This window comes from Fusarium mangiferae (genome assembly GCF_900044065.1).
Source record: "Fusarium mangiferae strain MRC7560 genome assembly, contig: FMAN_scaffold006, whole genome shotgun sequence".
In the NCBI taxonomy this organism is placed as follows: domain Eukaryota; kingdom Fungi; phylum Ascomycota; class Sordariomycetes; order Hypocreales; family Nectriaceae; genus Fusarium; species Fusarium mangiferae.
In genome coordinates this window covers 1,757,953-1,770,192 of record NW_024573926.1, presented here as the reverse complement: position 1 = coordinate 1,770,192, position 12,240 = coordinate 1,757,953, and the positions used below count along the sequence as shown (strand labels likewise).

Sequence of the window (12,240 nt, the reverse complement as noted above, 5' to 3'; positions counted from 1 at the left end):
CGGTTTGGAGGAAGCTCGATGCGCAGGATCATGACATAGTGAGCTGTATATGCAATCAATGCCACGAGCTGAACACCGCTGACAGGGAAGTTCCGAGTTACAAGATGTCTTCAATCGTGAGCAGTTATCGCAAGCTCGGAGTTTTCTGCCTGGTTTGGCTTGTGGTGGAAGAGGTCGGCCTTGTCGGGCGTTGCAAGAGCGTGCATGCCGACGAGCGACATCAGCTCTGCGGAAAGACTTTTGACAGAATGGACATTCATTTTGACGAGTGGATAGTGGTTTGCTACAGACGGGACATGTCGGGGTCTGATATGGAGTCGCCATCTTCAAGGTACGTGGATGAAAGAGGTTGAAGTCGGGTCATGTGGTAATTTTCCGAGGGTGAGAAGCAATAAGTGGAGCTATGTGGTCAATTCCCGTCCCGACCTGGACCTGTAGAAAGGTCTTATATAGCCAGCTGCACTACTGATTTTGTCTTTCTTGTTTCCTTGAAAAATTCGATTTATTTACTTATACGAGATACTTCATTATGACACGGTTACAATTAGCAAGATGTGAGTAATGAGTCTAAAGAGCTAATCAACTTGGACTTACACCACCATCCAGCTATAGCTCGACCTCTCTCCGTCACATCTACTCTAACGATCCCACTGCAAGCCCGCAGAATAACAGAAACCCGATTCGAGCATCAGACGCGAAATGTTTCCTCCAAAGCGACCAAGGATATAATACCCAATGCGCACCCAGCTTCGCTCGCCGATGTTAAGCCAAACAACCTAGTCGACTATGCCCTGTACGTACTCAACTCCGTGCCACGATAAGAACAAGAAGCTAATAAGGAGTTTGTTAAAGCACGACGCTGGATAAGATAGCAAATTGGAGCCGAATTGGCTCCCTCTGGCCGCTGAGCTTTGGCCTCGCCTGTTGCAGTCTCGAAATGATGCACGTTTCGATGCCGCGCTACGACCAAGACCGTCTGGGCATCATCTTCCGCGCGTCTCCAAGACAGGCAGATGTCATGATAGTCGCAGGGACTGTCACAAACAAAATGGCCCCTGCATTGCGACAAGTCTACGATCAGATGCCTGAGCCACGTTGGGTTATCAGCATGGGATCTTGTGCTAACGGAGGAGGGTACTATTACTACAGCTATAGCATTGTTAGGGGAGTTGACCGTATCGTTCCGGTCGATATCTATGTTCCTGGCTGCCCGCCTACTTCTGAGGCTTTGATGTATGGGGTGTTTCAGCTGCAGAGGAAGATAAGAAGTCAAAGAGCTTCGAGGATGTGGTATCGAAAGAAGTAGATTATCCTGTGGGGGGACTGTAAGACTATAGAGTACATGGATATCATATTGTTACACAGAATAATGACAGAAAGTCTGCCCTGATTAAAACATGTTCGGAAAGAGAAATCGATCCAAATCAGCATAGTCGAAACTGGAAAGATCTCCAACCAAGTTATTCAGCCATCTCATATCATCCATCTCCGCAACGGGAGTCTCATCTCGCGTCTCTGGAAGGGAAACTATAGGAAAGGTTTTCAGCACATCACTCAAGGTCGATGCACACTTCTCCTTGCGCCGCTGTTGCATCAGTGTAAGCAAAGAAGCTGTGTTGAGAGCCTCTTTCGTAGCATTCGTGTTATACACAGTAGCAACGTTGCTAAGACATTGCATGGCATCCTTGAGCTGAGCGATTGATTCACCTGTATCAATGGCTAGTAGAACACAGATAATCTGAAACGGCACGTTGGCCATGTGATGCCACGGCGAGCGTGCATCTAGAATAGCTTGAGCTGCTTCAATGCCTGTTTTTGTGATAGAAAGGATCTGGTCGAGAATCTTTCCTGAGAACGTCGTGTTCATCGACTGGAGTCGACGACAGAGACATAAAGAGAGATTGGTCTGCGCCATAATCGATGGCGGAACAGAATGAGTTCGGCTTAAGACAGTTGACAGCGAGGCCTCAAGCTCGGAAACGTCTTGAGTCTTATTTGGATCAAGGTCTGTTGAGTATGGGAGCAATTCCATGAGTTCATGGGTATAGTCTCCTTCTCTCGAACACGGCATCTCTAGTGTTGAATTACATAGGATGGTTCTAGACCGGCCCATGTCAAATGAAATCCAAATGTTAAGGTGCTCAGCGACAGCGAAGAGTCGTCTCCGAAGCTCGGCATCGACCTTTTCTTCTGTTACTGGAAGGACTGATTCTTGGGATGGTTCACAATGCAGGCCTGCTGCTTCCAGCATGTGCATAAGGATTGAACTCGCCATCCATGCTGTATGTGGCGTTCCTGCTATTCTCAGGTATACAACCCGAAGAAGCCAGCCAGTGACACTAGCAGCCGACGGGTCATCAGACATCTTCTGCTCAAGGATAAAACGTGCTGTTTCTATCAAGTCAAGTTCCACTGGTGGAGGCTCAACTTGTGAGAACAAGCACCCGATAGCCGCTATGCCGCAGAGGATAGAATCTTGAGACTGATCGTATATATATCCGGACCACCTGCCTTGGATGGTCTGCGAGATATCGTTCCGATCAACGAACCCATAAATTGGGTCCATCTTTTGAAAGTAAACGGCACTCAGACTCTCCATGTCTTCTTTGGATAGTAGATCTGTAATTGGTCGCGAAACAGGAACATGGGAAGACTTCCGCGCTCCAAGAAAGGCATTCCAAGAAAAGGTGTGCATCCTGGGCGCATTCTTGGGGTCCAACCTCAACGCCAACCTTCTAAGAAATGCAGCCCCAGAATTCGCCTCCAGCGACTGTAAATGTCTTGGTGATGTAGCATGATCACTCCTAGAAGGTCTAGAGTCTTTCTCAGTGTGAACAGGAGGTGAAGGAAGAAGAGAAGCCTCATGGGCCTTCCTCTTCTTGTTGGAAGATGTCTTGTAGGTGCACTCGTACTCAAAGCGGACACAGGCTCCGCAGGGCTGGGCGCCGTCGCATTTCCGTTTTAAATCCCGGCATGTTTCACAGGCGAGTCTTGAACGCTTACGGCCTTGAGAAGTGGACATGTTTGTTATTGGAATGGGGATGAAGGGATTGTGATGTGTAAGGGGTTGAATGCATGTGAAGTGAAGCTGCGAGGGTCGGTTCTTACGGGCCGAGCGGGTATCTCGGCTATCGCGGGAATAGCGGCAATAACGGTGTAAGTCATTGAAGCTCGACGCAGTTTGAGGGTGCTAACTAAACTTATCCTAACGGCAATAGACCTACCTCGGTATTTTTATTCTTGGAACTCAGGCCAGAGAACTCACTTTGGTTGCTGCTATCTGATCTTCTCCCCATGTTACTCAACCAAGACAGAGATTCGGTCTCTGCAGCCGAGACATTGGCCGATATTGAAAACCAAGCCCAACAAAATACAGTCGAAAAGTCATCGACACAGAATGAACCACCTGACGGAGGCTTCAATGCTTGGATACAGGCTCTTCTTGCCCATATCGTTTTCTTCAACACCTGGGGCGTGGCAAACGGCTTCGGAATCTTCCAACAATACTACACCCAAACCCTCGGGGAAAGTCAATCCACGATATCCTGGATAGGAAGCGTGCAAGTGTTTTTTCTATTTTCAGTCGGAGTCATAGCCGGCAGACTGACCGATGCCGGCCACTTTCGAATTATCTTCCCGATCGGGGTCTTCTTGCAAGTCTTTGGACTCTTCATGACTTCGTTATGCACGACGTTCTGGCAGATATTCCTCGCTCAAGCTGTTTGCCTAGGAATTGGCAATGGATTTACCTTCTGTCCGGCTCTAGCCGTTTTGTCGCAGTACTTCAAGAAGTATAGGGCTTTTGCTGTCGGACTGGCAGCCGCTGGTGCAGCAGTTGGTGGTTTAGTATACCCGGTTTTGGTCAACTGGCTCATCTTCCACGACAACGTCGGCTTCCCCTGGACTATCAGAAGTATGGGGTTTATCATGCTTGCTACATATATCCCTTGCCTTATATGGCTCAAGCCTCGACTACTACCTCATCCCAGCGGTCCATGGATCGATACAACAGCTTTTAGGGAACTGTCCTTTATCTTCTTTACCATGAGCATGTTTCTTAACTTCTGGGGCCTCTATTTTGCGTTCTTCTATCTCGGAACCTTTTCTCGCGATCGAGCGGGCATTTCTGAACCCATCTATCTTCTCATGATATTAAACGGTGTTGGGATATTCGGCCGTATCCTGCCCAACATCATTGCGGATAAGTGGACAGGACCCCTCAACATACTCATTCCTCTAAGCATATCCTCTAGTTTGTTGGTCTACTGTTGGGCGGCTATAGAAACAGCTGCTGGGCTTTATGTCTTCGCTGTGATCTACGGTTTTATCGCTGCAGCATTGCAAGCTCTGTTTCCAGCTGTTGCGACGCAAATGGCACCTGATCCAAGAAAGACAGGGACAAGGGTTGGAATGATATTAGGCATTGTTAGTATTGCAAGTCTGACTGGCCCTTTTATCTGCGGCGAGCTTATCAAAGCTGGAAACGGTAATTACCTTGGGGCTCAGATGTTTGCTGGTTCTTCAATACTCCTCGGCGCGCTTATGGCAGTGGCGTGTCGAATCGCCAAGACCGGTCTTGTGCTCAAGGCCAAGTCATAGATAGAAAGGTTGCACATAAATTTTGTACATAAGCAATAAGAGATGTATTGAAATTCGCCACAACATTCAAGCAGCAGGAGTAGCTTCCTTTACCACCTCTTCATTCTGTCCCTTCTTCTTATTCTTCTTCTTCGAAAACTTCGGAAATCGGACTCGTATACTGAACCGAGAGCCAAATCTAGCAACACTCCTCCTTATCCTAGCTCCCTCTTCTGCAACGGTAGTGGTACCGATAGGAAGTTGGTTCTGAGGAGTATTCTGCGGCATGGGTGCAGGCTCCGCATTACGCCATGTTTCCGACCACTCTTGGTCAGAAATTTCCAGCATCTCTCTAAACGCTGTTCCCTCTAGCTCTGTTTTTATGCGCTTCTGCAGAGGCGATACCGTGCTGCATAGGCGAACAACTCGCTCCCAAAACTTGGCCTCCTCCTCATTTTGAAAGATGTAGTCGTCGCCTTCGTTGGTCCACGAGATGGTAAAGATCATCTTAATAGCCTTTTTTTGGTCGTAGATGAAGGTGCAACTATCTGTGTCCTGAATACTTTTATTCAAAGACATGGAGTATAAGTGGGCGTAATTGGTATGTGAGAATTGGAGAGCTAGTGTTGATGGTAAGGTCGTCTCATGACTTATGATACACCTGGCGTATGCGTATCTCATGGTTTGAACTTTGATGCGGCGACTTTGAACTTGTTTAGTCAGACAATTCCGCTATGTGTTGGTTAAATTAAGCGCATATAAATGAAAACATGCAAGGAGAGAACAGGAAACAGATAAGAGGACCATTTGAAATGATGCTGCAATTCTCACTAAGTATGTACTTGCCGTTCAGCCGTCTGCGGCCTCTCTAGCAGCCAGCATACGGGGATAGCATCCCCCTCATAAGCCAAAAGGTGGTGCTTTCATCGTGTTCTAGCCCCAATAGCGCTCTGTGGTGACATCCTGTGGCGTCCGATGATTGCCAGACTAAGTAAAGCCCCTCTAGGACTTCTAATGTGCAAAAGCATTCGAGAATGAAGGTAAATAAGGAGTATAGAACTACACTTTTAGAGAAACCTGTTTAATTGATCATAGAAAGTCTATTCAGGCCGTTTCTCCCTATTCGCTTATAAATTCATGTCTTCTGCGAACTTGAGGCCCTCAAGCTCTGCAATCTTACCCTGAGTAACTTTGTGGCCAGGTGAAGTTCAGCTTTCAGCCACAATGCCCAAATGCGCATAACGAGAATGCGCTGTAACACACCTGCGGCTGGGAACTAGCGAAAACCAAAAGCAAGCTATGTTACCCTGGGTAGTTTAGCCAGATGCGAGCCTAGATCTTGTGACTCGGTATTTCTACATTGAATTCAGCACCTGATATCTCAACCACTGCTTTTTGCCTGCTCCTTGAAGTCTAAACCGAGTGGTATGAATCACTAATATGGGCTGCTTCGGCGCTGAAGATGACGCGAATCGGATAGACGAGGAGACTGCAGTCCAAGGCGTACAAGTTGATTTTAGAGATGATCGCTGGATTATAGACCTTGAACTCGATAACATCATCAGCAACATATCAGAGATCGAGAGCTGGACAACTTCATTTCGTGGGGCGTTTCAGGGCACCAATGACAATGGAAAACTCCCAAACGAACTAGGTAAAGTATGAAATTAACTTCCTACATTTCAAGAGAGCGACGTTGACGGAAGGGCCAGAGTTTTCGCATCAACTTTGCTGTTCTCCAGCGAATACAATTGAAGCAGCTCCGCACCAAACTCGCCAAGCATGCAGTCTCTCTAAGATTCGAAGCAGGTGAGCCTCAAGGGTGGCAGGAGACACTTAAAGACTATAGTAAGATGACTGTTGTTTTGCTTATACGTCGACCGAAAATGTGCTAATATTGAATTTTACAGTACAAGCACTCCAAAACTATGAATACATGGAAAAACGAAGTCTGCAACCTGAAGATCCGTTCTACATGAGCGGCGAGAAGTATCAAGATCGCAAACTCCTTGAAGCCATTCTCGGGGACAAAGTGAACAGTTTCAACGGACAACCGGTGTTTCCTGCTATCGGACACTGGCAAAAGGGACCCGAGGAATCGAGATCTGTTCGAGATACAAGACAAGACAACTATAAGCGGAACTGGACAGTAGGTCTTCACCAAAGACTTGCTGTGGCCGCCGTCGGTGGGATATTTCTCATGGCTCCTATGTGGTTGATGGTCTTGCATAATACTCTCTACACAGCTTTGGTTTCGACGACGGTGTTTGTTACTGTGTTTGGATTGATGGCTGCGAGATATCTCACGAGTTTGATGGATGTTATGTCGAGTACAGCGGCTTATGCTGCTGTATTGGTTGTTTTTGTTGGACTGATCACTGAGCTGCACGATGGCTGAGACGAAGGAGAAGATAAAGCGTTTATTCAAGAAGCAATTCAGACGGCCTTCAGGAACCAGCTTCGCATTTTCGTTATTTTCTAGTCGGAAAGCTTGGATTTTAAAGAATCTTACAGAGTTTACGCCTCAAGTAGATGAGTACGCAGCAAATCATCTAGCACCTTGCCAACAGCCAGAACCTTCTCCTCCTCTAAAACCCTCCCTACGATCTGTATATCCACAGGAAGATGATGCTTGACCATCTCTTGCATATTATCCTCCCAAAGGCGGGTATTCCACTCATCCAACTCATTCCTCGGCTCGTGATCCCACAATGCATCAAGATCCCTGGCTTCAACTTTTCCTCCCGGAATGACCAAAGCCGTGTAATCCAAAAGATTCCAGACCTTGGTGTATCCCACCCATTTGACAGTGTTGTGAGGCACAGCTGCATGCGGTAGAGCCGGCATTATAATGGCATCCACGATCCTGCCCTTCTTTGAGTGGGTGTTGTTCCACTTCTCGAGATATGCTTGCTGAAGTTCTCGCTTCCGTTTGTTGAGTTGCCAATAATCATAAACCGATATAGGCTTTCCCCTGTTCACAAGCCTCTCCACGCTTGGGATAAAAGGCTCGCCTCCTGCCTCGACATCACGGCGAATGTCTTCACCTCCATCAACTGTGAAATAGGCATCCATAACCTCTATGCACTCTGCGTGCAAGTCAGGCTTCCACATTACAAGCTCATGACCATCAGCCGCAAGGGCAGCTGCAGCTTTTGCGAGAACCCTTACGATACTAGGGTGAGGCTTCACAACGCCGTCGTCGTACAATACACCGATTGTTAACTTGCTGTTCACGGTCATGTCATATTCAGACTGTCGCCATGGGATTGGCACGCAACGACAGTCTTGTTTCCAGGGTTCTTGAAGCGTGATACCTTTCGTGAGATGGTAAATGGTCGAAAGGGAGCGTGCCAAGGGACCGATGGAAGACGGGACATGCTCTTGTCCATCGGTTGAGACGGGCACTCCTCCATATGGCAATCTCGAGCTCTGCATCATGTCAGCGATATTCAGAAGGTTGTGAGTCAACTCACGCTTGGCTTGAAACCATATAAACCCATCATAGAAGCTGGCATGCGGATGCTACCACCCAAATCTGATCCGAACCCTCCGAGACTCCCGTGAGAGTAAATCAACGCTGACTCCCCACCTGAGGATCCTCCAGGCGTATATCCGGGAATGATCGGGTTTTCGGTCAACCCCCAGAGAGGATTGTCGGTTTCAGCCCACTTCTCAATATTAGTATAATCTGAAATTGTGCCTGTTATCAGTCTTACCATGATGCTCTGTGGGAGATTCGTTTTGCAAATGATGACGGCGCCTAGCTTCTTCAAGATCTTTACTAGGACGGCATCATCGTTGGCTGGCTTGAACGCCTTGCTTGTGTAGCCGAGAGTAGTGTCGTAGCATTTTACATTGAACTGGTCCTTCAGACTTATTGGAACTCCATGCAAAGGTCCTTTTGTTTTCTTTTCTTCGGCATAATACTCATCAAGCTCTTGGGCCTGCTCTAGAGCATCATCGAAGAGGATTTCGGTCAGGCTAGTAAATCATCAGACTTTGGTAGCAGCAAGAGACTACAATGAGGCTCACCAGTTTGTCTGTTGGTAATGTTAGCTACCTATGTATAGAGTTTACCAAATTGTCATAGATTCTACCTTGTTATGCGCCTCGATGGCTCTGTCACATGATATGTTAGTATATATCTCTCACGGGAGTTCAACGATTGACTTTCCGTGTTATATAAGCCAGTGCTACGTCTTCACTTCTGAGCTTTCCACTCGAAATCTTATCGGCCAAGATAGTGATATCATCGACTTCGGTGATGGCGTTGTATGCATCCCGATGGTCCTCTCTGTCTGGTAGGTTCTTGGTGACAAAAGCAGAGATGGCACGGGTCCGTTGCCGTCGCTTCTCTGCGACAACCTGTTCCCAGATTTTTGTCTCCATAGCGATCTGAAGATCTAGCGATAAGGGGAGCTAGGGAGGTCGCGTATCTAACTGTCAAGGTTTAGAGGCTGTTGCGAAAGTTGGAAGTGGTCGAATAACCCCGCATATACCCGCACCCGTTACCCGCCGTCCGCTGCTTATGAAGATTTTCGGGTGCAACATCCGAAATGCAAGTGATGGATGCTTGGCATATAACTACCTACGCTATGTTTATCGGAAAAACGCCTACAGTCATGCTCGAGGACTGGATATTCTTCCTGGGTTCTAGTTCTTGGCGTTACCCAAATAGAAACCCTCTGTTTCCTATAGAGGTATGATCTGATAATAAAGTTTGCCTTAAAGCCGAGCTGTCATAAGACATGGATATCCCGGAACCTCTGATACAACTCTGGACGCGACCGCCAGTCAAGGTGATATCAAGTGACTCAATCTGCCTGAATTGCTCACCCATTCAGTTTTCGCCAGGTTCCTCAGCCTCAGAGTTTTGGCACCGTAAGCTCGGGCTAACTTCAGCTGAAACAACACCTAGAGGTGCTCCTGTCTATGATGTCATTGGCTGGTTTGGCGATGCCGCATATCCGTCGTGTTGCGTATGAGTCTTTGAAGGATTTATTGCGTGCCAAAGGAAGTGTATAAGAAGGCCACGATTTCTTCATCTTCACATGAGAAAGCTTCGCGCTCTTGGAAACGACTTTCTTTTCTCTTTATAATCTACTACAACCTTTGCAGAATAAACACCCAAATTTATGTGGATGTGAAAACTTCTTCGAGAATACCGCAGCTTCTGCAAATTCTTTTAACACTTATAACTGACCCTAATGGCGCCACTGAAAGTGTTGATATGCGGAGGCGGCTGTGCCGGACCAGCCTTGGCCTTCTGGCTCACCCGTCTCGGTCATCACGTAACTATCGTCGAGCGGTTCCCAGCCCTTCGCGCAACTGGTGCACAAATCGACTTCAGGGAACAAGGCATTGCGACTCTCAAAGTAATGGGTATCATAGACGAGATACGCGCCAAGCTAGTTGACGAAGCAGGCGTTGCTTTTGTCGACACGAATGGAAAGATCTTGGGAACAGTGCTCGCCAATACATCAGGCAAAGGCGCCCAGTCCATAACTTCTGAGTTTGAAATCATGAGAGGTGATGTTGTAAGAATTCTATACGATGCAACGAAGAATGATGTAAAGTACATCTTCAACACAACCGTGGAAAAGTTTGAGCAAGATGAGAAGAGCATACTTGCGCACTTCTCTGATGGGACGTCGGATTCTTTTGATATACTCGTTGGAGCAGATGGTCAGGGCTCAAGGATTCGAAAAGCTATCGGACCAGCGGATGCTCCGGACCCTTACCGAAAACTCGGTATTCACATGGCTTATTATTTTATCCCACGCGAAGAAGGGGATAGTAATATCCGCAGGACATATCAAGCATCCCAAGGTCGGATGATATTCCGTCGGACGCACAACTCAACTGAGACTCAAGTTTATCTCATTCTCAAAGACAATTCTCCTGAAGTCTCCAGTATTCATCGAGGTTCTGTTGAGCAGCAGAAAGAGTTCTGGACACAAAGATTTCGCGGTGCAGGATGGCAGACAGACCGATTCCTGGAGGGCATGAAGACAACAGAGAACTTTTACTCCCAAGAAGTTGTCCAGGTTCAGACAGATACTTGGCATAAAGGCCGTGTGGTCCTCCTAGGTGACGCAGCTCATTGTCCCTCTCCGTTCAGCGGCATGGGAACTACACTCGGCTTCATCGGTGCCTATGTGCTAACGGGTGAGATTCAGAAGAACCCAGAGAATTTATCTCTGGCTTTCGAGAACTACGACAAAGTGCTACGGCCCTTTGTTGACGAGGTTCAGAATATCAAGATTGGGCTTATCCGGCGGGCCATACCCGATACACAATTAGGTGTTACGATCATTCAGTGGATTGCTTGGTTCGTGTGCCTTCTGAGAATTCCTTACCTTATTTCAAGGTTCTCGAGCGAGGAGAAGGCTGGTTGGCCGTTGCCAAAGTACCCTGCGCTCAAAGCGGAAAATTAAGATTGTGGTGTATCTGCAGCCATTTTAGAGGTATTGGGCATTTCATATTTGATATCAAGCAACTCTACTCAGTCACAGCAGGGCTTACTACTAAAGAATTTTAATTTTAGTTCTGGCAATTCAATTCCTATTCAATTGACATGATTCCATTTATTGAGGAACCTCAACGTCCTTGCTAGTATCGAGCTCCTCAAATCTTCTCAAGTCCATAGGCTTCTCCAGCAAGGGAATGACGTAAGGGTCGAAAGTCTTCCAGTAAGGGTTCTCGAGATGATACTTCTGGCTCTGCAAAACGATCAGCACATAATCCTACATTAAATTGACAAGTTACGTACGGTCTCTTGCTCATAACGCTCAACAATGGTGAAAGCCCGTCGGTCAGCGGTGGACTGCATGACGTGCCATGAGAGGGTCTCCTTGTCCTTGGAGTAGACGCGGCTAGCCTCGATGAGCTTGGCGGTGAGCTTTTTGAGGGACTCCTCGTCGTCTTTGGCGTAGAGGTGGACAACGATTGTGTAGACCATTTTGGCTGATTTGATGTGGATGTGTATGGGGATATGGCTCGTGAGTGTTGAGGAGGGGTTGTTGAGCATATTGGTTTTATGGTTTCTGCTAGGAAGTGGGGATCATGTGATCTCCCCACTGATCGACTGATGCCAACGAGATGCGCGGTTACCGCCCTCGAAGTGTTTTGATGGATGAATTGTTTCGATCCAAAAAGAGCGCCTTAGATTTGAGGTAGTAGCGTAATAGGTTTCTACAGTAGCCTCAACGGTATGTTGTCAAAGTATACGTTCTAGGGTAAGCAGATGAATTGGGACATTGCAATAGCAATAAAGATAACATTAAGGGATATTATGATTTTAATTAAATTCTAGAAAATGAATATACAGTGTTTAACAAGATGATGATTTAATTCATTCGGCTTTATGGTTTCTATCAAATAGATTGGGCTGTTGTTTCCTTTGTCCTTTAAGTGGCTGATTAATAGAAAGACAACAATACTAACTCAGGTTGAAAGAACTTAGGTAACTAATTCAGACTGGAAAGCGAAGATAAAATTTATTCCTTATTAAGCCAAGCTTAAAGTGTTTCTGTAAGGCTTATGCATATCCTCACTTTAACTCATAAAGTTAGAAAGGGTACGCCTGGCATTTCATATCTCGATCTCAAACATCGTACTGTAGAAAAACTAGTCAGTGCTTTGATGTTTTGAAAATTC

At 46.8% G+C, this 12,240-nt stretch overlaps 8 protein-coding genes across 8 annotated transcripts; 4 read left to right on the top strand and 4 right to left on the bottom strand.

Annotated features, from left to right (window-relative positions):
- Positions 1 to 529: 529 nt before the first annotated feature.
- On the top strand, positions 530 to 1,306 carry FMAN_03305 (putative NADH-ubiquinone oxidoreductase 19.3 kDa subunit, mitochondrial precursor; the record flags this gene model as incomplete). Its single annotated transcript, XM_041832105.1, has 3 exons — positions 530 to 554; positions 613 to 793; positions 853 to 1,306. The coding sequence occupies 3 exons, from the start codon at positions 530 to 532 to the stop codon at positions 1,304 to 1,306; spliced, it is 660 nt and encodes a 219-aa protein (XP_041682602.1).
- An 84-nt stretch (positions 1,307 to 1,390) lies between these two features.
- On the bottom strand, positions 1,391 to 3,022 carry FMAN_03304 (uncharacterized protein; the record flags this gene model as incomplete). Its single annotated transcript, XM_041832104.1, has 1 exon — positions 1,391 to 3,022. The coding sequence occupies one exon, from the start codon at positions 3,020 to 3,022 to the stop codon at positions 1,391 to 1,393; it is 1,632 nt and encodes a 543-aa protein (XP_041682601.1).
- A 33-nt stretch (positions 3,023 to 3,055) lies between these two features.
- Positions 3,056 to 4,599, top strand: FMAN_03303 (uncharacterized protein; the record flags this gene model as incomplete). The annotated part of the gene is made up of 2 exons (XM_041832103.1): positions 3,056 to 3,156; positions 3,219 to 4,599. The coding sequence occupies 2 exons, from the start codon at positions 3,056 to 3,058 to the stop codon at positions 4,597 to 4,599; spliced, it is 1,482 nt and encodes a 493-aa protein (XP_041682600.1).
- A 66-nt stretch (positions 4,600 to 4,665) lies between these two features.
- Positions 4,666 to 5,157, bottom strand: FMAN_03302 (uncharacterized protein; the record flags this gene model as incomplete). The annotated part of the gene is made up of 1 exon (XM_041832102.1): positions 4,666 to 5,157. One exon carries the CDS (start codon positions 5,155 to 5,157, stop codon positions 4,666 to 4,668), a length of 492 nt encoding a protein of 163 aa, XP_041682599.1.
- An 861-nt stretch (positions 5,158 to 6,018) lies between these two features.
- On the top strand, positions 6,019 to 6,976 carry FMAN_03301 (uncharacterized protein; the record flags this gene model as incomplete). Its single annotated transcript, XM_041832101.1, has 3 exons — positions 6,019 to 6,237; positions 6,291 to 6,426; positions 6,489 to 6,976. The coding sequence occupies 3 exons, from the start codon at positions 6,019 to 6,021 to the stop codon at positions 6,974 to 6,976; spliced, it is 843 nt and encodes a 280-aa protein (XP_041682598.1).
- Positions 6,977 to 7,095: 119 nt separating this feature from the next.
- On the bottom strand, positions 7,096 to 8,970 carry FMAN_03300 (uncharacterized protein; the record flags this gene model as incomplete). Its single annotated transcript, XM_041832100.1, has 5 exons — positions 7,096 to 8,010; positions 8,055 to 8,249; positions 8,298 to 8,562; positions 8,614 to 8,621; positions 8,779 to 8,970. 5 exons carry the CDS (start codon positions 8,968 to 8,970, stop codon positions 7,096 to 7,098), a joined length of 1,575 nt encoding a protein of 524 aa, XP_041682597.1.
- An 818-nt stretch (positions 8,971 to 9,788) lies between these two features.
- Positions 9,789 to 11,018, top strand: FMAN_03299 (related to 2-polyprenyl-6-methoxyphenol hydroxylase and related FAD-dependent oxidoreductases; the record flags this gene model as incomplete). The annotated part of the gene is made up of 1 exon (XM_041832099.1): positions 9,789 to 11,018. One exon carries the CDS (start codon positions 9,789 to 9,791, stop codon positions 11,016 to 11,018), a length of 1,230 nt encoding a protein of 409 aa, XP_041682596.1.
- Positions 11,019 to 11,168: 150 nt separating this feature from the next.
- On the bottom strand, positions 11,169 to 11,542 carry FMAN_03298 (uncharacterized protein; the record flags this gene model as incomplete). The annotated part of the gene is made up of 2 exons (XM_041832098.1): positions 11,169 to 11,303; positions 11,354 to 11,542. The coding sequence occupies 2 exons, from the start codon at positions 11,540 to 11,542 to the stop codon at positions 11,169 to 11,171; spliced, it is 324 nt and encodes a 107-aa protein (XP_041682595.1).
- Positions 11,543 to 12,240: the final 698 nt, after the last annotated feature.